Here is a 27,127-nt window from a genome sequence, read left to right as displayed (position 1 = left end):
GAGAGAGAGAGAGGAAGGAGAGGGAGAGGGGTGGAGAAGCAGATGGGCGCTTCTCCTGTGTGCCCTGGCCGGGAATCGAACCCGGGACTTTTACACGCCAGGACGATGCTCTACCACTGAGCAAACCGGCCAGGGCCTGGTTGCTTTCTTAATGAATTAATTTTCTAAGACTTTTTTTAGGGAATAATACTGATGGTTTTGTTCCCACAAAAGTTTATTTAATTCATAATAGAGAAGAATATTTTCCCTGGCTGAATAGCTCTGTTGGTTAGAGCATTGTTTCAAAGCATAGTTTGTCGGTTTGATCCCCGTCAGGGCACATACAGGAATAGATCTATGTTCCAGTTTCTGTCATTCTCTCTCTCTCCCTTCCTCTCTTGCTGAAATCAATAAACAAAAAAATAAAATAAAATTATAAAATATCACATATTCTTTTTTAGAAAAGAATATTTGTATTAATAGTTTTATAAACTCTAGCCTTAAAGATACTGTTTCTGTGGGACTGTGAATTACATGTTTCTTCTGGGAATGTCAGGGAAATCTGTCATCATACCTTGGGGTTGTGCTTCTCACAGGCAGCACAGCGTTCTCAAAAGCAGTCTACTGAGCTCTTCCAGTGCATGTATTTTAAAGACAAAGACCAACCAACTGAGGAGCGTTGCATATCTGATGGCGTTATTTATTCAATTAGAACAAATGGTGTGCTCGTATTTATACCAAGGTATGTTATGTCTAACATAAAAAATGTTAATCATAGTTAAACTAAAAATGTAGAAACACAAACAGTACTTTAGGTATAATTTATTTAAATATTTATATGGAAAATAATACAATAATTAATAAATAATATAAGAATAAACTTTTGCATACTCACAACTATAAACTTACTTTTACCCCATTCTGTATAATTCACTATATAAGTATAAAATATTAGAATCTATTATAGTATATCTGTTATCAATCTTAGGATTTTACTTATTTAGCAAGAGATTTTATTTCTATCTGATCAATAAAATAAATTGGTGGGAGATAAATCACAGGACAGATTTTTTTTTAATCTAGAACAAAAACTAGCATTCTAGATAAATATACAAGATCTGCATACTAAAAAATATATTACCTCTGGATTTTTATTCTGGACATGATTCAGGTTTGGGATTAAAGGTGCTGCTTATCTAAGAAATAAAGATGGTTTAGTAATCTTATGTGGCCCAGACAGCCGTTCGGAATGGAAACCAGGATCCCTTCAACGATTTCAGAACAAAATCACCTCTACCACAACAGGAGGAGAATCTGTTACATTCCATCTGTTTGACCATGTAACAGTAAGTCTGTATTTACACCAAATATTGTTTTCAGTCTAAAGAACAAAGAATGTGATTTACTAATATGCATTTTATCCTCTATGATAGGTGAGAATATCTGTGCAGGCCTCACGTTGCCATTCTGATACAGTCAGGCTTGAAATAATTAGCAACAAACCATACATGATACCAGATACAGAACATTTCCATCAGAGTTCCCTCTTGCTAAAGAGTGACTTAGTGAAAGAAGTAACTAGATCTGTGGAGGAAGCGCAGCTTGCCCAGGAAGTCAAAGTAAACGTCATTCAGGAAGATTATCAAAAATACTGCCAAACCAAAGGAAGAAGCCTGTACGTACTGCTAGAGGAGATACGGGACCTAGCTCTCTTGGATGTTTCAAACAGTCATGAAATATGAAACACTCTTCTTACTTCAATTAAAGAGCTTTATCTTATGTGAATGTTTTGTCCTCTTTTCAATTTTAACATTAATCTAATTTTCATGTCACCTGATATTCTAGTTGATTAGATTGGGTAGCTATTTCCTTTTCTTTTTTTTTTTTTTTTTTTGTATTTTTCTGAAGCTGGAAACCGGGAGGCAGTCAGACAGAGTCCCGCATGCGCCCAACTGGGATCCACCCAGCATGCCCACCAGGGGGCGATGCTCTGCCCATCTGGGGCGTTGCTCTGCTGCAACCAGAGCCATTCTAGCGCCTGAGGCAGAGGCCACGGAGCCATCTTCAGCGCCCGGGTCAGTCTTTTTTTTTTTTTTTCTGTACTTTTCTGAAGCCGGAAACGGGAGAGACAGTCAGACAGACTCCCGCATGTGCCCGACCGGGATCCACCCGGCACGCCCACCAGGGGTGACGCTCTGCCCCTCCGGGGCGTCGCTCTCTTGCGACCAGAGCCACTCTAGCGCCTGGGGCAGAGGCCGAGGAGCCATCCCCAGCGCCCGAGCCATCTTTGCTCCAGTGGAGCCTCGGCTGCGGAAGGGGAAGAGAGAGACAGAGGAAGGAGAGGGGGAGGGGTGGAGAAGCAGATGGGCACCTCTCCTGTGTGCCCTGGCCGGGAATTGAACCCAGGACTCCTGCATACCAGGCTGACGCTCTACCAGAGCCAACCGGCCAGGGCTGGGTAGCTATTTCATACAGGTCGTAGTCTGCACCATCTGTGATTTCACTTGCCATTTCAATTACCCATAGAGAATCACAGTCCAAAAATATTAAATGGAAAGTTCCAGAAATAAACAATTCTTAAGTTGTAAATTGCATGCCTTTCTGTGTAGCATGACAAAATCTCTTGCTGTCCTGCTCTACCCTGCATGGGACATGAATCATCCAGTATATCCACAGCATACCAGTGGATACATGCTACTAGCATATTAATCACTTGGCCATCTTGCTTATCAGATTGAACATCAGGATTACAACATTTGTGTTCATGTAACCCTTATTTTACTTCATAATGGCTCAAGAGCACAGTGATGCTGGCAATTCCACTGTGCCACAGAGAAGCAATAAAGTTCTCAGTAAAGAAAAAAAATCGTATTCTGAGCCTGACCAGTGGTGGTGCAGTGGATAGAGCATTGGGACAATAAAGTCACCGGTTCAAAACCCTAAGGTCACTGGCTTGAGTGTGGGCTCATCCAGCTTGAGGGCAGGGTTGCCAACTTAAGCATGGGATCATCAACATGACCCCATGGTCACTGACTTGAGCCCAAAGGTTACAACTATGAGTTGATGCTTCTCATCTCTCCTCTCTCTCTCAAAAAAAAATCATGCTGAGGTTGCTGAGATTTACAGTAAGAATGAATCTTGTCCATGAAATTGTGGAGAAATAAATGCGTTTGATGAGAGAACATTCACATAACTTTTACTTCAGCATAATTGTTCTATTTTATTGTTGATTTCTTACTGTTCCTAATTTATAAATTAAACATTACCATAGGTATATAATATATAGGAGAAAACGCAGTACATATATGGTTTGGTATTTGCTATTTCAGATATCCACTTGAGATCTTGGAACATATCCCCTGCAGATGAGGACTACTACTGTAGGTGTAAAATTTTTCTCATCATTAAAGTTGCATTAAATAAAGTACAATTAGGTCACTATGGAAACTAATTTTTCAGAAATGACTAGTGAATGGTGGCTCTGCAAGTCAGGTTGCCAGTAGGTTTTTTGTTGTTTTTTGTGAGACCAGGGGAGGCAGAGAGACAGGCTCCTGCATGTGCTGGGATCCACCAAGCAAGCTACCTATGGGTGGATGCTCTGCCAAGCTGGAGTGCTGCTCCATTGCTCAGCAACTGAGCTATTTTTAGCACCTGAGGCAGAGGCCACTGGAGCCATCCTCAGTGCCTGAGGCCAACTCTGGAGTCAATCAAGCCATGCTGTAGGAGGGGGAAGAGAAGCAGATGGTCACCTCCGTGTACCCTAACTGGAAATCGAACCTGGGATACCCACACGAGGCTGACACTCTACCACTAAGCCAATCAGCCAGGGCTGCCAGTTGCCTTTTTTTTTTTTTTAAGACTTTATTCATTTTAGAGAGGAGAGAGAGAGAGAGAAGGGGGGAGGAGCAGGAAGCATCAACTCCCATATGTACCTTGACCAGGTAATCCCAGGGTTTTGAACCAGTGACCTCAGCATTCCACTTTATCCACTGCACCACCACAGGTCAGGTGCCAGTTGCCTTTTAATAAACCTAGAATTAATCTTTGGTTAGCTTGTCTCAAATCGGTTCTTTTTCCAGTACTTGCTACATTGGACCATTTCGGTCATAGGCCTCTTTGCCATCTGAGATTAACTTTTCAATCACTTTCATGTAGTAAGACTTAGCCCTGTCCATCTATTTTTTTTTTTATTTTATTTTAGTGAGAGAAGGAGGCAGAGACAGATTCCCATGTGTGCCTAGACCGGGATCCACCTGGCAAACCCGCTAGGTAGGCGAAACTGCCCATCTGGGGCCCTTGCTCTGTTGCAACCAGAACCATTTTTTTTAGCACCTGAGTCAGAGGCCATGGAGCCATCCTTAGCACCTGGGGCCAACTCACTCTGAGCCATGGCTGCAGGAGGGGAAAAAAGAGAAATAGAAGGGACAGAAGCCAGAGGGAGAGGGGTGAAGCAGATGGGTTCTTCTCCTGTGTGCCTTGGCCGGGAATCAAACCCGGGACATCCACATGCTGTGCCAGTGCTCTACCACTGAGCCAACCAGCCAGGGCCCTGTCCACCTATCCTTTTAAAATTACTTCATATTTGACTCTAACCTCTCCTGCTGTCACCAGCACTAGTTGGTGATGGAGCATGGTAGGGCGGGGTCCACAGGTCTATTCTCTCAAACCTCCTTTTCCACCCTCATTTTTCTGAGTATTCCTTGGATGATGAGTTGCAATGATTTTGCCCTTGTTGGAGACTTGTCACTTTGCCAGCAAATCCCACAACTGGAAAAGTAAGCCTTTCTCTTGTCACCTCTGGTCCAGCTGGTGAGGGTAGAGGGCCAGAACAGGCCCCTTTGAAAAAGCAGTTTCTCTAGGCATTGGTCCTATCTGAAGCGAGTATGCTCCATCTGATCCTCTATGGCAGCAATAAGCCACAATCCTCAAAGGCTTATATGCCTTATGGCCCCTTACTATGCAAGTCCCTAGCAAGCCTATAGCCACTCGAGGCCCCTACATCTTATATGTTCTGTACTCAACTTCCTGGCCTTTCAACCAAACCATCCTTGTCACTCCATCCCCACCTAAAGTTAGCAAGCCCGAAGAGAGCACGATGTCCAGCTTCGTGGACAGAATCTACTTCATACTGTTCATCAATCTGCCTCTTTTTCATAAAAAGTAACTTTCCCATCTCCTGATTTGTAAAAACTAGTTTTTTTCCTTTCCTGTATGGGAATTTCCTGCCAAGAACTAGACAGATCTTCTTTAAATTTAGTTGTCAGTGCACTACTACCTTATCTGTGATTATCGATCTACCAAGTTGATAAGCTCAGGCAGAAAAGATGCTAATCAGGTCTTCTCACCATCTGGCCTTAATAGTTCTAGCCTCATATGTGCCATTCCCAAACCTTTCTTATCTCTTAGATTTTCATTTATGTATCACCATAGTACATGTACTATCCAATTCTTGGTAACTCCTCTAATTGAAAGGTCTCCTATGAATCCATCCTAGGTGCTCTATATTCCTTATAATACTTTACAAGTTTCTCTCCAACTGGTCAGTAGGTACCAAGGAGCATATGAACCTCCCTAGCACCTATGCAGGTAAGGCAATACATCAACCTTTCATTTGACCTTGTAAGTAATAAAATCACTCTTCAAAATACATGTAAACAGCTATAAAAACCTTAAAAACTTTACCAAAATTATAAATTGCAGAAATAAATAGCAAGAAGAAACTCTCATAAAGCCTCTAAAGATGTAAGATTATTTTTTAAGTGGGTATTAATTTTATTATGTATTTACATCTTAAACTACCACCCAATTTAGCGAAAACAAGGCATCAATGACACTGGCAGCAGAAAACTGCTTATTAACTACTAATCACTGTTACGAACTCATACTATTACAAAAACATAGAGAATCAATACACTTAATTGAAGTTAATAAAAAACAAGTGTAATTATAAGAAATACCAGATTTTAAAAACAAATTTGTAAAGATTTTACTAGTTAAGGATTTCACTCAAAACAGACAAAATCCATAGTAATCTCAAATTTGGAGGATACCAAGTTCATTTCCTTAGCTGAGGCCTATCTAACCTCAGTAATGTTTCTGAATGAAGCATACAATTAAATTACTGGTGTACATTTTTAAATGGTTGGTCCAGTTGAGGTTTCTGTTTTCAATTCCTCCTCCTGATTTAAAATATTGGCAGAAGCATCATCATGTGGATCATCTATAATGTCTTTGTTAAATCCATCTGACTCTTCATTATGACCCTCACTTGTATCAGTATCTTCAACTGTCTGTGCCCTGGATGCGTTCAGTAACAAATCTGAAATAGAAGTCATCATTATTACATACTATTTAAGCACCTAATCCAATCTTACCTAACACAAATCTCCTCACAAGCTTTGACTAAAAAAAAATGATATCTATGATCATTTTAGTTCATGTTCATTATGATCACTTTCTTCCAAACAAAGCCATTTTTATACCTGTATAAAGTCCATTCAAAAATGCAAGAGATCTTGAAAAGTACTGAACTCAAATCTTCAAATCATTGCCAAATAAAACTTCTCATTCAAAAATCACAACTATACTGCTCATAAAAATTAGGGAATATTTCAAAATAAATATGAAGCGATAACGTACCCCCTAATTTTTGTGAGTGTAATTAGGGGATATTTCAAAATGAATAAGAAGCAATAAAATATCCCCTAATTTTTGTAGCAGTGTATTAGAGAAGTTTTTTTTGGGGTTTTTTTTTTTTGGTTTTTTTTTTTGTATTTTTCTGAAGCTGGAAACGGGGAGAGACAGTCAGACAGACTCCCGCATGCGCCCGACCGGGATCCACCCAGCACGCCCACCAGAGGGCGATGCTCTGCCCCTCCAGGGCGTCGCTCTGCCTCGACCAGAGCCACTCTAGCACCTGGGGCAGAGGCCAAGGAGTCATCCCCAGCGCCCGGGCCATCTTTGCTCCAATGGAGCCTTGGCTGCGGGAGGGGAAGAGAGCGACAGAGAGGAAGGAGAGGGGGAGGGGTGGAGAAGCAAATGGGCGCTTCTCCTATGTGCCCTGGCCAGGAATCAAACTCGGGTCCCCCGCACGCCAGGCCGACGCTCTACCGCTGAGCCAACGGGCCAGGGCCTAGAGAAGTTTTAAAGATCAAATGCACTTAATATCTGCATCTTAAAGTGATGTAAAACAAAATTTAAGATACTTATTTCTACTTATATTTTTAAGTTGTATATATAAATAGATGAATCTTAAAATGCTTATTGCCAAGAATACCTTGATAGTAACAGCAAGGAAGACAAGACATTGCTATCAACAATAGTTTTATCTTCATGTAGTTTCTCACATGGAAGTAATAAAACATCCATTTGTAAACTTAAAAATTAAATTCAGCACTGGCCAGACAGCTCAGAGCATCGTCCTAAAGCACAGAGGTTGCCAGTGCCAGTTTGATTCCTGGTCAGGACACATACAGGAATAGATGTTCCTGTCTCTATCTCTCTTCTTTCCTCTTTAACTAAAATCATGATGTCGCAATAATTTTCACTTGAGAATTTTGTTATTTTGGGTGAGACGTATTTTACAACATGGTATCTTCACTACTTACTATTTTTTAAAAATAGGCCCTGGCGCCTGACCAGGCGGTGGCACAGTGGGTAGAGCATCGAACTGGAATGCAGAGGACCCAAGTTCGAGACCCTGAGGTCGCCAGCTTGAGCACGGGCTTATCTGGTTTGAGCAAAAAAAGCTCACCACCTTGGACTCAAGGTCGCTGGCTCAATCAAGGGGTTACTTGGTCTGCTGAAGGCCCGCAGTCAAGGCACATATGAGAAAGCAATCAATGAACAACTAAGGTGTCGCAACGAGAAACTGATGATTGATGCTTCTCATCTCTCTCCATTCCTGTCTATCTGCCCCTATCTATCCCTCTCTCTGATTCTGTCTCTGTAAAATAAACAAACAAACAAATAAATAAAAATAGGCCTGGCTGGTTGGCTCCGTGGTAGAGCATTGGTCCAATGTGTGGAAGTCCCAGGTTGGATTCCTGGTCAAGAAACACAGGAGAAGAGACCATCTGTTTCTCCCCCTCCCCACCCCATCTCTTCCTGTCCCACAGCCATGGCTTGAATGGTTCAAGCAAAGTTGGCCCTGGGTGCTGACGATGGCTCCATGGCCTCGCCTCAGGCACTAAAATAGCTCAGCTGCCGAGCAGCAGCCTTGACATGCAGAGCATTGCCTGGTAAGGGGCTTGCTGGGTGGATTGCAGTCCAGGCACATGTGAGAGTCTGTTGCTGCCTCCCAACCTCTAACTTAATTTAAAAAAAAAAAAAAAAAGCAAATTTTAAGGCAGTTTTACTAGAAAGATATAACAAGTAATCAAACTGATAGCTCACAACAAAAATGACACAATACAATTAAAAATACATTTTAAGACCCATTCATGTCATAACAGATGGCTCTAAAATCCTCAGTGAGTGCAAAATGCACTTATGTTCAGGAAATACCATAAAAATTAATGTTCATTAATTATGCTCCTAAAGATAAAACTATGTGTCACATCCTTTTTAAAAACCTTTTTTATTGAATTAATTGGGGTGATATGGGTTAATAAAATTAGGTACGTTTCAGATGGTCATATGCTTTAAGGATCAGGGAAGAATATGTTTTTGAAAGATTAAGAATCCATTTTAAATAAAATAACTTTTAAAGAGGTACTCAACTATTTAGAAAATCATCTTGGGACTCATTTATTGACGATTCCAAATAGCTAACACACACACACACACACACAGAGTCTCTTTCTCTCTCAAATGTACATAAACTTAATACATCATTTTCTACTCCTGGAGGTATTTTATTTTGGGTGATAGGAGAGAAGTTAAAATTTCCAACATGCCCTTGCTATATTAATGGTAGCACATAAAAACCAGCATAAAACGTACCATTTTCTAGGGACTGACTATTACTCAGTAGTTTTGCCTGCCTTCTTTCCAACGCCAGTTGTTTATTTCTCTGAATTCTTTCTTGTTGCTCTTCAGTTAGGCTTCTACTTGACTCAGAAGCAAACTTCCCATTTTCAGGTGAGTTTGTTAAAAAGGGATCTAATTCAGTAGCATTTACACCATGGTCATTATTTTCCCCAACTTCATCTGCAGTAGAAAAGAAAAAGTAAGTATATCTTCTAGTATAAAACTAGTTAGAAAAATAGTTTATATAACTATTAATTTAAAACCAGTTTAAAGTGACAAGGTACAGACTAAAAGAAACAATTTGTGACACATGACAATGTTAAAACACATACTTGACTTAAACAAGTAGAAGGAATATTTACAAATCACTTTAATTTTCTTTTTTTTTTTTCTTTTTTTTTTTTTTTTGCATTTTTTTTTTCTGAAGCTGGAAACAGGGAGAGACAGTCAGACAGACTCCCGCATGCGCCCGACCGGGATCCACCCGGCACGCCCACCAGGGGCGAGGCTCTGCCCACCAGGGGCAATGCTCTGCCCATCCTGGGCGTCGCCATGTTACGACCAGAGCCACTCTAGCGCCTGAGGCAGAGGCCACAGAGCCATCCCCAGCGCCCGGGCCATCTTTGCTCCAATGGAGCCTCGGCTGCGGGAGGGGAAGAGAGAGACAGAGAGGAAAGCGCGGCGGAGGGGTGGAGAAGCAAATGGGCGCTTCTCCTGTGTGCCCTGGCCAGGAATCGAACCCAGGTCCTCCGCACGCTAGGCCGACGCTCTACCGCTGAGCCAACAGGCCAGGGCCACTTTAATTTTCTTAAAAAAACCTTCCAGCCCTGGATGGTTAGCTCAGCAGATACAGCAATGGCCCAGCATATGGACATCCCAGGTTTGCCTGGTCAGGGCACACAAGAGAAGCGACCATCTACTTCTCTCTCCCTCCCTCTCCCCCTTCTGCAGCCAGTGGCTCATTGGTTAAAGCATGTCAGCCTCAGGCGCTAAAAACAGCTCAGTTGATTCAGCATAAGCCCCAGAGAGGGGTTGCCAGGTGGATCCCAGTTGGGGTGCATGCAGGAGTATGTATCTCCCCTCCTCTCACTTAAAAAAATGAATAAAGAAGAACAACTGAGATTCCAACAGCCCCATCTTCCTCAGCCTCAACCCCATTGGTTTTTATAGCCAAAAGTTATATGGACTTCTCTTCCTGGCACTGGAACCCTGGGCTGCAGGGCCTACTGTGAGGCTGGGACCACACATTCCTCAGGGGAGGACCTTGGCCAATTTACCCCTCCCGATTTTTATCCACCACACATGGGTACAGGACCAGCCTATTCCTCATCTCCACCCCTCCTACCAGTTTGCATTTGGCTTCTTTTATTCCCTAGTTGTAGGATTTCCATTCAGCTAAGGTTTCAGGCAGTTGTTAATGATGGCTGTTCTGTAGTTTAGTTGTAATTTTGATGTGGTTGTGGGAGGAGGCAAGTACCACAGTTACCTATGCCACCATCTTGACTAAAAGTTCTTGATAAACACTTATACCCACCTGTAAGTTATTTCAAAGTAGAAGACCCCTAAAAATGATCCAGTGTTATAGAAATAAATATTAGATCTTCCATTTATAACTCATTTAAGAATTAAGACAAATTAAATTTTACTAACTTGTATTTAAAATAAGGACTGGCAGTGATAAACTATCACTTATCCATATGACAGTTATCATGTGGTCTATAAGCTATCTTAATAGAGACAGCTCCACCTCAAGGAAGGGGAAGGATAGTTGGGCCCTAACTCATTTTTCATTTCAGCATATTGTGGCATACAGCTGATTCTAATTGCCCAGTTAAGTAGACTAACAAACTATCTAGTTTTAACCAAAACAACCCCAACAAAATGCACAAATGGTAGCTTAAAAAGATTTTTTGCAAAATCAACACCTGAAAGTAGAAGATTATACAAGCAAAAGCAAACTAAAAAAACCAATGGATGGAAATGCTGAGGTCGCTGGTTCGAAACCCTGGGCTTGCCTGATCAAGGCACATATGGGAGTTGATGCTTCTAGCTCCTCCCCGTCTCTCTCTCCTCTCTCCTCTCTCCCTCTCTCTCTCCTCTCTAAAAATGAATAAATAAAATAAAATAATAAAAACCAATGGCAAAGCTGACACTTCACCTTCTCTCTACATCATTCACATTATGGGGTTAAAAAATAACTTCATCAGATGAGAAATAGGCAAGAAAAAAATATTTCTTATCACCAAGACCACCACTTGAAATACAAATTTACCAAAAAAAAAACAAAGAAAATAAAATATGAATTTACATATACCATCCTTTTCTTATGTACATATGATATTAGCTAGTGATTGTAAAAGCCATCACAACTAGCAAAACATTTAAAACATGAGGACAAATCTTTACAATTATTCTAATGAGATTTAAAAATCATATTTAATCCAGTCTTTTACAATCCAAATCCCTTTTGAAGTTTCTTTACACTTTAAAAGCAATTTATAAATAATTTTGGGTATTTCTATATGGAGTCTGTATTTTCTACCACAGCTATTAAAAGTATAAAGCAACAAGAAGAAACATGTATGGAGCCATCGCACAGAAAATCTGATAACTATACAGACTCTGTCGGCAGGAACCATGTTTTGATGTGTGTGACTGCCTATGGTTGCACTGTACAACAAACAAATGCAATCAATACCAGGAACAGTCACATAAGTCTTACAAAAGTCCTATATCCAGGATCTGCACTCTTAAATGAAATGTAAACTTTTCATCAAGTTATTCTGCCTAATTTTCCAAAGCCACTTTTTTTAATGGTATACATGTATATGAACATTATATTTAGTCATATATTTTCACTAACAAGAACTTCAAAGGATCAGTGGGTTACCATCAGAGTTCTTAAAAATTCATGTTCTATAGCTAAATACATCTCTTAATAGCACTGCAACCATGTCTTTAAAGAAACACATGCACAACATTCTAAATGCACCAAAGCATTTTAACTCATATTTACCGTACTTTAATTATAAACTCAATATAAACAAGAACCCAGTCCTATGATACTGTCCACCCCAACTAAATCCATTTCTAAAAGCAAAATTGTTGTAGAGCAGATAAACCTATATTCTTACCATTATTGCTAAAATCTTCATGTAAAATAGGAAGATCAAGTCGAATACGTTTTAAACAGGTCTGAAAATAAAGAAATAATTTTACATTTTCACTAATAACATTTTGGGACAAATAGTCACTTATTCCACTGTTTCAAAATAATTGTTCTTCAAATAACTACTATTAATTTTCCTTCTCTGTACCAAGACAGATTTAAAAATGAAGACCCCAAACAACTACTTAGCTTTAACTAAATCCATCCTTGTACTACTCGACATTGTGAATAATATTCATAATCTCAACACATACCTGCACTTCCTTTTTATTTCCCAGGCGTTCAACTCTGTCAATAAAATCCTCAAATTGCAGTTTAGGGAACAGCCTATGTGCCCAGTGCTCCATGTGTCTGATTAGTGTCTTCAAGTCTTCAGCCTGGCACATAAAAATAAAAATGCTAAATAGAAAACTCATTCTCAGAACTGACCTTGTTAACAGATTTCAGAATTGAATAGTAATGCCAAAGTCACTGGTGACATTTATAAAGTGAAGAAACTTTAAAAAGAAAAAATAACTATTAAGGGCTTAGAAGACTGCAGTCTAAAACAGCACTGAATATAATTTTCTTTAAATCAGAAGGGAAAACAGATGAAAATTTAAAAGTTAAAAAATAATTACATGTGTCGTTTCAGGACTGTAAAGTAATACTAAAAATAAGTTTTAATAAAATATGTCAAGATATATTTTAGAAATAACTAAACAAAGTGGCAGGTTCCTAAATCATATATAGAAAAGAAAGCATTGAGAATTAAGCATGTGAAAATACATTCAGAAAGCCCAAGGGCAAAGTATCGAAGACCAGCAAGAACAATTTAAAGAATCTTAGATCAGAACACCTATATTTGAAATTCCAATTTAACATTATAACTTTTTTTAATTAAATGAAATATGGTCCTGGTCGGTTGGTTCAGTGGTAGAGCATCAGCCCAGCATGTGGATGTCGCGGATTCGATTCCTAGTCAACGCACACAGGAAAAGCGCCCATCTGCTTTTCTCTCTCTCTCTCTCTCCTCCCTCCTCCTGCAACCATGGCTCCCTCGGTGGGATCAAGTTGGCCCCGGGCACTGAGGATGGCTTCATGGCCTCACCTCAGACAATAAAATAGCTTGGTTGCCGAGCAACACCCCAGAGGGGGCTGGCTTGACAGGTGGATTCAGGTCAGGCGCAAGCAGGAGTCTATCTCTATGTCTCCCCACTTGGGAAGGCAGGGGAGGGTAAGGGGAGGAGGAGAGGAGAGAATTCTATCACCTAAGATCATTTTCTAATTGTTAGGGGTAGCTGGCCAGCCACCTCACAATGTCATGTTAGACCCAAAGGACACAAGAAGAGAAAAATACTAAATATAATGGGAAGTCCAAAATCATACATAAAGAAAAGGCAATGAGGATTCAACTTTGTGAGAAAATAGTAAGAATTTTCAGGGGCAAAGTACAGAAGACTAGATACTCTTTCAGAGCCTACCCTCACCCAGTAAAACACAAAATATTTATTTATCTTTTATATAAGTTTATCTTAAGAAAATGATGAAGACTTCTTTTTTTTCCTTATTCAATTATATTTATTAGAAATGTATTTATGATAATCCATTAAAATAAGTAGATGGTGAAGACTTCTTAAACTCAAAGCACCAATTCATCAATATTACCTGAAAATTTCAACAAGGGCAATGAGTTAACTGAGCTGTATATGGCTTTACTACATCCTGATTTATGTTTAGCATTGTGGTAAAACAGGACACAGGTTTATATTCTTTCTCTTCCTGTCCACGAAGCTGATCAAATGTACTGTAAATTTTTAGTCTTCCAGCTTTGAAATCTTGGGGTTCTTTTTTACTTCTTTTATCCTCCCTAAGTCCAACCAGCTAAAAGTACTCTATATTATCTACTACTACCCTATTCAAGCTATTTTCACCTTGTTTCATGGTAGTGCAACAGCCTCTGAATTGCTGTCCGCTTCCAGTCTCTTTCCTCTTCCCAAGGGTCCTGCATACCATACCAAGACAGTGCTCACTGTTTCACATTATTCTAGCTAGACTATAAAATGGGAAGTCTAGGCTCTGCCCTGTCCCTGGGCACTTAAAACTCTTAAACTCAGTTTCCTTAATTAGGTAATGGGACCAACAACTATCACACAAGTTGAGAATTAAAAAAATACATTTGAAAATACAACATAAACTGCAAAGCTCTATGAAGATATCATCTGTAAAAAAATGTGATTCAAAAATAAGAAAAATTTTAAATGTATAATTTGTCCAGTGATTGACAGTTCTCAAATGTCTCCATTTTCCAACAAAACTTAACCTATTAATAACCAGGCATGGTACCATTATCTTGGGGACATATAATTGATCAATAACAAGTGAAGTTCTTGCTCTCATAAAGCTAAAACCTACTTTTTGAAATAGACAAAAGTAAATTTTATTCCTCAAAATTATAAAGTACCAACGCAGATATGATTCTAACAAAGCCATACATACTGTGGCAAAACCAAGATACAAGACATGTTTCCTGCTCCTTATTAACAGTGCCCTTCCACGTCATAGTTTCTAAATCAATACAATGATAAATGATTGTACCTATGAAACATTCTAAGATTCCTAACATGGTAACAGGCCCATATCTATAGATCAAGTTGGCCTTAAATATCAGTGGGTTCTACGTCCATGGATTCAACCAACTGTGGACTGAAATACTCAGGGGGGGAACATGTTATGCTGTTTGCCTGACCTGTGGTGGAGCAGTGCATAAAGTGTCAACCTGGAACACCTAGGTCACCAATTTGAAACCCTGGGCTTGCCTGGTCAAGGCACATGGGAGTTGATGATTCCTGATCCTCCCCCCCATCTTCTTTTTTTCTTTCTCTTTCTCCCTCTCCCCTCTCTATTTATTCTTTGTTTTATTCTTTTTTTTTAGAGAGAGAGGAGGGGGGGAGAGAAAGGGGAGAGGAGCAGGAAGCATTAACTCCCATATGTGCCTTGACCAAACAAGTGCAGGGTTTTGAACTGGTGACCTCAGCGTTCCAGGTCGATGCTTTTATCCACTGCACCACCACAGGTCAGGCTCCCTCTCCCCTCTCTAAAATGAATAAAAAAATGTTATGCTGTTGCTGGCATGGGTCATGTATTTAGGCCTACGATGAGTCTGTAATGAACATATACAGACTTTTTTCTTGCATTATTCCCTCAACAATATAACTATTTACATAACATTTACATTGTATTAGGTATTACAGTAATCCAGAGATGATTTAAAGTAGGTTGTATGGAAATACTATGCCATTTTATATAAAGGACTTGAGCATCTATGGAGTCTGCCATCGGCAGGGGTCCTGGAACCAATCCCTCACAGATTAGGAGGGACTGTATTTTAAAAAACAAAGATCTAAAATAAAAAAACAGACTTTTCTTACCTCATGACCTTTACCTTTGAATTTTACTTTATCAAACACATGCCTTAATGCTGGAAGCCCTCTCTCGGAAATTAATCTGTGAATAGAAATGTTTTAAATTTCAAGTTTTTTAGAGTCACCAAGACCCTAATAAAAGATATTACCAGGCCTTGGCCAGTCAGCTCAGTAGTAGAGCGTCGGCCCAGCATGTGGATGTCCCAGGTTTGATTCCTGGTCAGGGCACATAGGAAAAGTGCCCACCTGCTTCTCTACCCTTCTGCCTCCCACTTCTCTCTTTCTCTGTGTTCTCCTGCAGCCATGGCTCGATTTGAGTGAGTTGGCCCTGGGTGCTGAGGATGGCTCCATGGCCTCTGCCTCAGGCGCTGAGAACAGCTCAGTTGCTGAGCAATGGAGCAACGCCCCAGAAGGGCAGAGCATCTAGGGGGCTTGCCGGGTGGATCCCAGTTGGGACACATGCAGAAGTCTATCTTTGCCTCCCCTCCTTTCCCTGAATTTGAAGAAGAAGAAAAAGATATTATCTGAACTGAAAACAAAAACTTTATAAATGTGTGATCTCCAAATTCCCCTGACAAAAAGCTTTTAAGAAAGAAAGAAAAAAAAAGACATAAAGAAAAAGTACAGATGTTTAAGGAAATAGTAAAATACCTCTGAGCATCCAACTTGGGTATATTCCTTTTAACTGTTTTCTTTGGAGGTACAGGAACAGGCACTCCTCTTCCTGATTCTGGTGAAATATTCCAAGATTTACTAATATTTAAATTTAAGCCTCACCCATACAATGTGTCATTTCTAAGCTGACAGATGAATAACTGAACAGACACTTTTTGGACTCTGTACAGACCATCATCAGGTTCAGCTCCTTCACCATATTCTCTCTCTGGAGAAGCTGGAGGTGGGAAAGGAGGAAATGTTTCATCTTCTAAATTCCCATAATCTGGTAGATCAATCAAACCATCCTCCTGTGGTTCCAGCATCTTTCCTTCTGAGGAAAAAAGTAAACGTTTATTCATCGCCCGATCCGTGGTAACGCAGTGGATGTATCCCACATTGACCTGGGATATTGAGGTCACCAGCTTGAGAGTGGGCTCATCCAGCTTCAGCCCAAAGGTTGCTGATGGCTTGAAGTTCAAAGTCTCTGGCTTGAGCAAGGGGTCACTGGCCCAGCTGGAGTCCTCTGGCCAAGGCACATATGAGAAGCAATCAATGAACTAAAGTGACACAATTATGAGTTGCTGCTTCTCATCTCTCTCCCTTCCTGTTAGTCTCACCCCCTCCTCAAAAAAATCCATGTTTACTCATCCAAGTAGTGTTCCTATTACATAGTTCAGATCTACCTGCAGCAAAATTCATGTGTTTCAGTCAGTTAACCCATATTTTCAAAAGCACACATGATGATAAGGGGAGATGATAAGAGTAATAGAAAAAAAGAACTGGGATAAAAATAAGAAGAACCAAGTTTTGATGTATACCTACCATTAAATAACAGAATTTTGAACAAATCATTTTATCTCAACTGTTGAGTTTCCTGTATCATAAAATGATCTGGACTTTTCAGAGGGTTTCAAACTATGGTCCATATGGGTATGAAATAAGGAGATAAGTACATCACCCACCACTACCCCCAGAGCAGCTTTTAAAAAAATCTATTTAGGCCCTGGCCGGTTTGCTCAGTGGTAGAGCGTCGGCCTGGCGTGCAGAAATCCCGGGTTCGAACGGCCAGGGCACACAGGAGAAGCGCCCATCTGCTTCTCCACCCCTCCCCCTCTCCTTCCTCTCTGTCTCTCTCTTCCCCTCCCACAGCTGAGGCTCCATTGGAGCAAAGATGGCCCAGACACTGGGGATGGCTCCTTGGCCTCTGCCCCAGGCGCTAGAGTGGCTCTGGTCGCAACAGAGCGTCACCCCCTGGTGGGCATGCCGGGTGGATCCCGGTCGGGCGCATGCGGGAGTCTGTCTCTCCCCGTTTCCAGCTTCAGAAAAATACAAAAATACAAAAAATATACAAAAAAAAAATCTATTTACAATATTGATCTTCTAGGTAAGGTTTTCTTTGAAGAAAAAGAAATAACCCTCAGGTTGATAACCTGAAAGAATGCTTTCTATACCATCTTACTTGACCTCCCAGCAACATCTGACACTTTTGATCAGTACCTTTCTCTGGAAAAGTGTTTCCATTGACTTTTGAAATATAGTATGGCCTGGTTTTCCTTCCTTTCTGGGCACTCCTCCTGGATCTTCTTCAAAGATTCATCTCCCTCTAACCTGGTTAGTAAGTATTCAAGACTCCATCCTAGGCCCTCTTCACTCATTTATATTCATGGCTTTATTACGCATTTACAGATGACTCACCAATTTTTTAAAAATTGATTGTAGGCCCTGGCCAGTTGGCTCAGCAGCAAAGCATCAGCCCAGTGTGTGGATGTCCAGGTTCAATTCCCGGTCAGGACACACAGGAGAAGCAATCATCTGTTTCCATACCCCTCCCCCTCCCCTTCTCTCTCTCTCTCTCTCTCTCTCTCTCTCTCTTTGCCTCCCGCAGCCACAGCTCAGTTGGAGCAAGTTGGTCCCAGGGGATGAGGATGGCTCCATGGTATCACCTCAGGCAATAAAATAGCTTAGTTGCCTAGCAACAAAGCAATGATCCCAGCCGGGCAGAGTAACACCTCATAGGGAGCTTGCTGGGTGGATCCCAGTCGGGACACATGCAGGAGTCTATCTCTCTGCTTCCTCACTTCTCACTTAAGAAAAACAAAAGAATTTTTAAAAATTCATTGTAGAGAGGAAGGGAAGAGGGACGAGATAGAGACATCGATTTGTTGTACCACTTATTTATGCATTCCTTGGTTGCATTCTTTTATGTTGGCTGTTTCTTTTTTTCTTTTTTTACAGAGACAGAGAGAAAGTCAGAGAGAGGGATAGATAGGGACAGACAGACAGGAATGGAGAGAGATGAGAAGCATCAATCATCAGTTTTTCGTTGCAACACCTTAGTTGTTCATTGATTGCTTTCTCATATGTGCCTTGGCCGTGGGCCTTCAGCAGACTGACTAACCCCTTGCTCAAGCCAGTGACCTTGGGTCCAAGCTGGTGAGCTTTGCTCAAACCAGATGAGCCCGCGCTCAAGCTGGCAACCTCCGGGTCTCGAATCTGGGTCCTCCGCATCCCAGTCCAAAGCTCTATCCACTGTACCACGGCCTGGTCAGGCTGTTGGTTGATTCTTGTATGTACCCTGACTGGAGATCAAACCCACAACTGCAACCTTGGTGTATGGGGACAACATTCTAACCAATAGAGCTTCCCCACCATGGCAGATGACTCACTAATTTTTTATCTCCATCCTAGGCATCAAATCTGAAATCCAGATCCCTATTTTTCATCTTACAGCTCTTAAATTTTTCAAAGGCATCTATAACTCATAACATACAAAACCGAACTTCTAATTTTTCTGATTTATTAAATGACATCTACCCAGCTAAGCAAGTTAGAAACCTACAAGTCATCCTTGACACTTCCTTCCCTCTACTTTACAAACCCTGTCCATTTACCTCCTAAACATCACTTAAATCTGTCCATTTCTCCCTATCTCCACAACTACTGCCTAACATTTCTTAGATTACTCCATTACTAATGCACTTTTGCCTTTTCCAATCCATTCTCCATATTGCAGCTAACTCAAACCTTTGGAAATGTAAAGCTGATTTCATTACCACTTGGGTTAAATATTTCAGTGGCTTCCTTCTGCTTTTAGATAATGATAAAACTCTAATGCCCTGCATGATTTGGCACGCCCCCCCACACACACTTCTCCAGCCTCATTTTACACTACTCCATGCTCTTTTCTTTCAGTTATTTGAAAGAGTCATATCCTTTAGGCCACTAGACTTTTGAAAAGGACATTTCCAATCCTGAAGGCTCTATTTTGATTCCTCATCTCTTTCGGATCTCTATTATCACCTCCACAAAAAAGTCTACCCAATTTCCCTAAACTAAATCCTCCTATAATAAGCATTCCAGATATCAAGTACAAATTTCATAACACTAACACATTTCAACAGTAAGTTCTATTTGTGTGATTATTTGATTAATGTTTGTCTCCCACACTAGCCTGTAGCCCTAAAAGAGTAAAAAGCAAGTAGGTCTCTTTGTGCTTTACCATTGCATCCCTGAAGTTCATACACAACAGACACTCAATATATTTTTGTTGAATGAAAGAATGAAGAATTACAAGCTTCGCCTGACCAGGCGGTGGCACAGTGGATAGAGTGTCGGACTGGGATGCGGAGGACCCAGGTTCGAGACCCCAAGGTCTCCAGCTTAAGTGCGGGCTCATCTGGTTTGAGGAAAAGCCCACCAGCTTGAACCCAAGGTCGCTGGCTCCAGCAAGGGGTTACTCGGTCTGCTGAAGGCCCACAGTCAAGTCAAGGAGAGCAATCAATGAACAACTAAGGTGTTGCAACGTGCAATGAAAAACTGATGACTGATGCTTCTCATCTCTCTCTGTTCCTGTCTGTCTGTCCCTGTCTATCCCTCTCTCTGACTCACTCTCTGACTGTAAAAATAAATAAATAAATAAATAAAAATTATAAAAGCTTCCCCAAAACAGTAAAACTACTAAAGCTAAATGACCTCTAGTCTCTCCAATTCTAAATTTCCACGACCATAACACATGTACATAAAAACAAAATAATTATCAACTGTTGATGACCCACGAACCATAGGTTTTCAAAATTGGAAGAAAGGCAGTTAGAGACTGTAACCATTCAAGTAGCCTCCTACCTACATTACATATACTTAGCCCTATTCTAGTTAAGCCGGCTAGGAGGAAATGAGGTTCACACCTTTGAGGCTGACAGGGAGCTCTGAGTTTGATGACAAGACACAAACTACTTTAAATGTGGCAAGATGGAATGTAAGCAACTGGCCAACCATGGGGCAGGGCTTGACAGTAAACTGCTAATGCACATCTTCCACTTCTTGGTAATGGTTACACTGTCTCTTTACTGTTGCTTTTAAGACAGATGAAATTCTCTTAATTCCTTCCTGTAGTCCTCACTCTCCCAAAGGAGTGAAGGTAACAAAGAAATATAATGTCCAAACTACAGTTTGCTCCTAGACCCTTTAGATGTCCAACATCTAACTTTTCCCAAGTTATCAAAACAGAAGCTCCTCTGCCCTGGCCAGGTGGCTCAGTTGGTTAGAACATTATCCCCATACGTCAAGGTTGCCAGTTCCACTGCCAGTCAGGGCACACAGAAGAATCAACCAATAGCCTGACCTGTGGTGGTGCAGTGGATAAAGCATCAACCTGGAACGCGGAGGTCGCTGGTTCGAAACTCAGGGCTTGCTGGTCAAAGCACACACGAGCAGTAACTACTATGGGTTGATGCTTCCCGCTTTAGCTCCTGCTTTCTCTCAAGTCAATAAATAAAATTTTTTTTAAAAAATCAAGCAATAAGTGCATAAATAAGTGGAAAAATAAATCAATGTTTCTCTCTCACTCCTTTCCCCTCTCTAAAATTATTATTTGTTTTAAAACCCAGAAGCCCCTTTAGCAAGGGAAGTTCTCTACCGGGCTGACTCCATGTCCCTCTTTGCTGACCATCCCCGAAAACACTAAACTTCCCATCCCATCCATTCTCCAACATTCTCACCGTCGCTCCCCTGTCTATTCTCACTTCTACTTCATTCAGTCAATATTCACGGGACGCCTTCTTTGTTCAGAAGCCCATGAACAGGAGGTGGCCATGGAAAGACATCTGCCTCCCGCTAAATGGCTAGGTTTAGTGAAAGGCAGACCCGAAACATAAACAACAAAAAAAGGTAATGGTGCCTGCTCTTATCCCCACCGGTCCGGGCCGGTCAGGCCTCTCCGGTATCGCTCAGCCCAAGTCCACCTCAGTTCTGTACTCCACCTTCCTCACTCCCTCCTTGCGACTCCCCAGAACCCCGGCTCCCCCACCTAAATCCCTAGGCCGCTTCACTCCTCAGGTTCTTCACTGTCCCGCCAGTCCGCTCACAAACCACGCAGACAGCGGTAACTACCGCACCTCACTTGGCGTGGCTAGCAAAGTGCGCGTCTCGCGAGACTCCAAAGCTACAGCGGCCAAAGAGCGCTCCGCGTTTGGCGCCGAATTTGCGCACGGCCCTCCTTCAGGGCACGTCCATCCACGTCCGACTCCGCCTTTTTAAGGTCCCTCCCATCCCACCGCCGGCACCCTACAGCTTCCTTCCTCCTGAATTCTTCCTAGAAGTTAGGAGTCCTTGTTTGCGTTGAGTTCCTGTTTGTTAAGCTCCAGGCATTTTAGACTTTGGAAATAGGTCTCTGTTTTTTAGACATCTGGATTGTAGATGAAGTAGAAAGGATAGAAGCAGTTTAATGAGAAACTACCGATTCTTCAGAGTTAGCAAAATTCCTTGAACATGGAGTTTTATTAATTGCTTATTAAATTATGAGCTGGGATAAAAGAGGCAGTCAAGAGTTAGCATTAGGAGTGTAGGCACAAAGAAGAATATCAGAGATTTGTTACCCTTAATGTTTTTTGTTTTTTAAGCTCGGGCTGGGTTGCTCAGTTGGTAAAATCGTTTCCCTGATAACACTGAGTTTGTAGGTTTGATCCCGGGTCAGGGCATATATAAGAATCAAGCAAAGCCTGACCACGCGGTGGCCCAGTGGATAGAGCATCTGACTGGGATGCGGAGGACCCAGGTTCAAGACCCCAAGCTCATTAGCTTGAGCACAGGCTCATCTGGTTTGAGCAAAAAAAAGTTCACCAGCTTGGACCCAAGGTCTCTGGCTTGAGAAGGGGTTACTCTGTCTGCTATAGCCCCACCATCAAGGTACATATGAGAAAGCAATCAATGAACAACCAAGGTGTCGCAACAAGAAAACTGATGATTGATGCTTCTCATCTCTTTCCGTTCCTGTCTGTCCCTATCTATCCCTCTCTCTGACTCTGTCTCTGTAAAAAAAAAAAAAAAAAAAAGCAAGTAATGCATAAATAAATGGAACAAATAAATGTTTCTTTCTTAAAAATAAGTTAATGTGGCCCTGGCTGGTTTGCTCAGTGGTAGAGCGTCGGCCTGGCATGCGGAAGTCCCGGGTTCGATTCCCGGCCAGGGCACACAGGAGAGGCGCCCATCTGCTTCTCCACCCCTCCCCCTCTCCTTCCTCTCTGTCTCTCTCTTCCCCTCCCGCAGCAGCAAAAGGCCTGGGCGCTGGGGATGGCTCCTTGGCCTCTGCCCCAGGCGACAGAGTGACGCCCAGGATGGACAGAGCATCGCCCCCTGGTGGGCGTGCTGGGTGGATCCCAGTCAGGCGCATCCGGGACTCTGTCTGACTGCCTCCCCGTTTCCAGCTTCAGAAAAAAATAAAAAAATAAAAAAATAAGTTAATGCTTTTTTAAGTCAGTCCAAATTATTCATATCTTTTTTTATACACATGTGCACTCGCACACAAAACAGGAAATAAATATATAGCACTGTGGGGACAGGAAATGGGTGTGTGGGATACAGTGTGATGGGAACTTAACACTATACTTTTTTTAGAACATATAAATGCATTAACTATTCAAAAACTAAGCTCTGGATGTTTGGCTGAGTGGATAGACCACCCGACCAGCCTACAGACTTCCCAGGTTCCATCCCCAGTCAGAACACACATGAGAAGCCACAGTCTACTTCTCTTCCCCTCCCACTCCCCCGTCTTTCTCTCTTTCTCTCTGGGCAGCTGGATTGGTCTGAGCATCCACCCATACAGAGGTTGCAGGGTGGATCCCGGTACCGCCCCCAACCCCCTGCATAAAGCAGTTTGTCTATCTTCCCTCTTCTCACTTAAAAAAGGAAAATTTTTAAAAGAAGAAAAAAAACCTAAAAACAAGTTATCTGCACCAAGATTTGACAAACCAAGAACATGAGTACTATTTGTAACATTATTCTATTTTTCTGTCACTTGAAAGATTTCATTAAAATTATAAAAGAGCCCTGGCCGGTTTGCTCAGCGGTAGAGCGTTGGCCTGGCGTGCAGGAGTCCCAGGTTTGATTCCCGGTCAGGGCACACAAGAGAAGCGCCCATTTGCTTCTCCACCCCCACCCCCTCCTTCCTCTCTGTCTCTCTCTTCCCCTCCCGCAGCCAAGGCTCTATTGGAGCAAAGATGGCCCGGGCGCTGGGGATGGCTCTGTGGCCTCTGCCTCAGGCGCTAGAGTGGCTCTGGTCGCAACATGGCGACGCCCAGGATGGGCAGAGCATCGGCCCCTGGTGGGCAGAGCTTCGCCCCTGGTGGGCGTGCTGGGTGGATCCCGGTCGGGCGCATGCGGGAGTCTGTCTGACTGTCTCTCCCTGTTTCCAGCTTCAGAAAAATGAAAAAAAAAAATTATAAAAGAATAAATCAAATTGTGAAAACAAAATAAATTGAAGCTCTAAAATATGTATGCAAATATGTATATATACCACATTTTCCTTAGTTTTATTTCTATACATGCAAGATAACATTAATATTAAGCAATTAACTAAATTAACATTAATTTGAACAAGAAATATGTCAACCTCAAGAATGAATAATTGCCTGACCAGTGGTGGTGCAGTGGATAGAATATCGACCTGGGACACTGAGGTCCCAGGTTCTAAACCCCAAGGTCACCAGCTTGAGCGCAGGCTTACCGCCTTGAGCATGGGTCACAGGCTGAGTGTGGGATCATTGACATGATCCTATAATTGCTTCCTTGAGCTCGAAGGTCACAGGCTTGAGCAAGGTGTCACTGGCTCAGCTGGAGCCCCCCCCCACCCCGTCAAGGTACATATGAAAAGCAATCAATGAACAACTAAAATGATGCAACTATGAGCTGAAGCTTCTTATCTCTCTCCCTTCTTCTCTAAAAAAATAAGAAAAAAAAGAATAACTTAGGCAAGAGTCATTTTTCTAATTATCCAGATAGTCTATATTCTCTATATGTAATAAAGTAAATAAAAAAGCACTTTGAGAAATTAAAAAGTTATATACCACTCTCCTGACCCTACTAAAAAGAAAGCCCAGAGCAGAAGCTCTGAGGGTTTGAATCTCAGTTACATCACTTACTACTTGATGACTTTTGATTATGCTTCAGTTTTCTCATTACTAACAATAATACCAGCCCTTGTGAGTTAGCTCAGTGGGTTAAGAGCATTGTCCCAAAACGGCAAGGTTGCAGGTTTGATCCCCAGTGAGGACACACTCAGGGAAGCAACCAATGAACCCATGACTGAATGGAAAAGCAAATGAATGCTTCCCTTCCTCCTCCCCCTCTCTCCTTTCCTCTCTCTGTCTCTCTAAAAAAAAAGAGAGATGCCTGACCTGTGGTGGCGCAGTGGGTAAAGCGTCAACCTGGAAACGCTGAGGTTGCTGGTTCAAAGCCCTGCCTGGTCAAGGCACATATGGGAGTTGATGCTTCCAGCTCCTCCCCCTTCTCTCTGTCTCTCTATCCTCTCTAAAAATAAAATAATAATAATAAAAAAAAATTAAAAAAATAAATAAATAAAAAGGCACAAAGGAAGGCTTCTTTAAAAAAAAAAAAAAAAAAAAAAAGAGAGAGATGCCTGACCTGTGGTGGCGCAGTGGATAAAGCCTTGACCTGGAATGCTGAGGTCGCAGGTTTGAAACCCTGGGCTTGCCTGGTCAAGGCACATATGGGAGTTGATGCTTCCTGCTCCTCCCACTTCTCTCTCTCTCTCTCTCTCTCTCTCTCTCTTCTATGAAATGAATAAGTACAATAAAAATAATTAAAAAAAAAAAAAGAGAGGCCCTGGCCAGTTAGCTCAGTGGTAGAGCGTCAGCCTGGCGTGCAGAAGTCCCAGGTTCGATCCCCAGCCAGGGCACACAGGAGAAGCGCCCATCTGCTTCTCCACCCCTCCCCCTCTCCTTCCTCTCTGTCTCTCTCTTCCCCTCCCGCAGCCAAGGCTCCATTGGAGCAAAGATGGCCCAGGCGCTGGGGATGGCTCCTTGGCCTCTGCCACAGGCGCTAGAGTGGCTCTGGTCGCAACTGAGCAACGCCCCAGAGGGGCACAGCATTGCCCCCTGGTGGGCAGAGCGTCGCCCCCCGGGTGGGCATGCCAGGTGGATCCCGGTCGGGCGCATGCGGGAGTCTGTCTGACTGTCTCTCCCTGTTTCTAGCTTCAGAAAAATACAAAAAATAATAAATAAATAAAAAAAATTAAAAAAAAGAGAGAGATTTAAAAAAATTATGCCCTGGCCAGATAACTTGATTGGTTGGAGCATCGTCCTGGAGCGTGGAGGTTGCTGGTTTGATTTCCGGGTCAGGGCTCATACAGGAGCAGTTTGATATTCCTACTTCTCTCTCTCCCTTCCTCTTTCTCTAATTATCCCGATAACTTTTTATGTTTGACCCTTTTAAAAAATGTAAATACCAGGTAAGTGATTGTTTGTGGGCTCATGAATATAATTATCACAGTTGTTTAGGCATTGACATATTATCAAAGATAATGGTTTCTTTTTTTCACATGTGAGGAAACTAGAAATATATTTTACTTAGCAATTTCATCAGAGATATAAAAGATAGCTTTCTCATAGACCATTTATTGATTTTAGTGAGAGACAAAGACAGACAGAAAGAGAAAGAGAGAGAGAGAGAGAGGAAGAAAGAAACATTGATTTGACTGACCTGTGGTGGCACAGTGGATACAGCATTGACCTGGAATGCTGAGGCTATTGGTTCAAAACCCTGAGCTTGCCAGGTCAAAGTGTATAGGACAAGCAATCAATGAACAACTAAAGTAAAGCAACTATGAATTGAAACTTCTCGCTCCACTTCTCTCTCTCTCCTCTATCTGTAAATCAACAAATAATAATTTAAAACAAACAAACATTGATTTGTTGTTCCACTTATTTATGTATTCATTTGTTGAAACTTATGTATGCCCTGACCAGCAATCTTAGCACATGGGGATAACACTCTAACCAACTGAGCCACCTTGCCAGGACCAATTTGATATTTTAAAAAATGAATAGTAGGCCTGATCTATGGTGACATAGTGGATAAAATGTTGACCTGGAACACTGAGGTCACCAGTTCAAAGCCCTGGGCTTGCCCAGTCAAGGCACATCTACGAAGCAACTATTATGAGTTGGTGCTTCCTGCTTTTCCCTGCTCTTTCTCTTTCTCTTTCTCACTCTTTCTAAAAATCAATAAAACATTTTTAAAAAATGTATAGTGGTATCTCTTTGGACAACAGGCCCAAGTGCCCCAAGACCAGGGACAAGAAAAAGCCCTACCAGAAGAAGCAAAGTTATGAGCTGGGACACCTGCTGCCAACACTCAAATGGGCCCCCATCATATGCATACAGTCCGCGTGCGGGGAAGCAACAAGAAGTGCCGAACCTTGCAGCTGGACATGGGTAACTTCTGGGGCTCAGAACGCTGTATGTACAGAACAAAGATTATTGAGCCTGACCTCTGGTGGCACAGTGAATAAAGAGTAGACCTGGAATGCTGAGGTCCCCTGTTTTGAGGCCCTGGGCTTGCCCGGTCAAGGCACATACAAGAAGCAACTACTAAAAAAAAAAAAAAGAAAAAAAAAAAGAAGCAACTACTACAAGTTGATGCTTCCTGCTCC

At 41.9% G+C, this 27,127-nt stretch overlaps 2 protein-coding genes and 1 non-coding gene across 3 annotated transcripts in view; 1 reads left to right on the top strand and 2 right to left on the bottom strand.

Annotated features, from left to right (window-relative positions):
• Positions 1 to 5,575, top strand: part of DIS3L (DIS3 like exosome 3'-5' exoribonuclease) — a 49,903-nt gene extending 44,328 nt beyond the window's left edge. The window contains exons 15-17 of the mRNA XM_066273278.1: positions 576 to 721; positions 1,151 to 1,325; positions 1,413 to 5,575. Coding sequence (XP_066129375.1) covers positions 576 to 721; positions 1,151 to 1,325; positions 1,413 to 1,721 — 630 coding nt within the window. The 3' untranslated portion in view covers positions 1,722 to 5,575. The remainder of the gene's footprint in view (positions 1 to 575; positions 722 to 1,150; positions 1,326 to 1,412) is intronic.
• Positions 5,576 to 5,714: 139 nt separating this feature from the next.
• TIPIN (TIMELESS interacting protein) lies at positions 5,715 to 21,608 on the bottom strand. The gene is given in 9 exon segments (XM_066273279.1): positions 5,715 to 6,137; positions 6,139 to 6,298; positions 8,923 to 9,129; positions 12,084 to 12,144; positions 12,373 to 12,495; positions 15,529 to 15,604; positions 16,174 to 16,252; positions 16,370 to 16,510; positions 21,485 to 21,608. Coding segments are annotated over 8 exon segments (879 nt in total). The 5' UTR covers positions 16,503 to 16,510; positions 21,485 to 21,608; the 3' UTR covers positions 5,715 to 6,097.
• LOC136336702 (small Cajal body-specific RNA 14) lies at positions 11,527 to 11,660 on the bottom strand. The gene has a single exon (XR_010731530.1). It is a non-coding gene; the product is annotated as a small Cajal body-specific RNA 14 (non-coding RNA).
• Positions 21,609 to 27,127: the final 5,519 nt, after the last annotated feature.

This window comes from Saccopteryx bilineata, chromosome 4, assembly GCF_036850765.1.
Source record: "Saccopteryx bilineata isolate mSacBil1 chromosome 4, mSacBil1_pri_phased_curated, whole genome shotgun sequence".
Taxonomy (NCBI): Eukaryota; Metazoa; Chordata; class Mammalia; order Chiroptera; family Emballonuridae; genus Saccopteryx; species Saccopteryx bilineata.
This window is presented reverse-complemented; position numbering and strand designations above follow the sequence as displayed.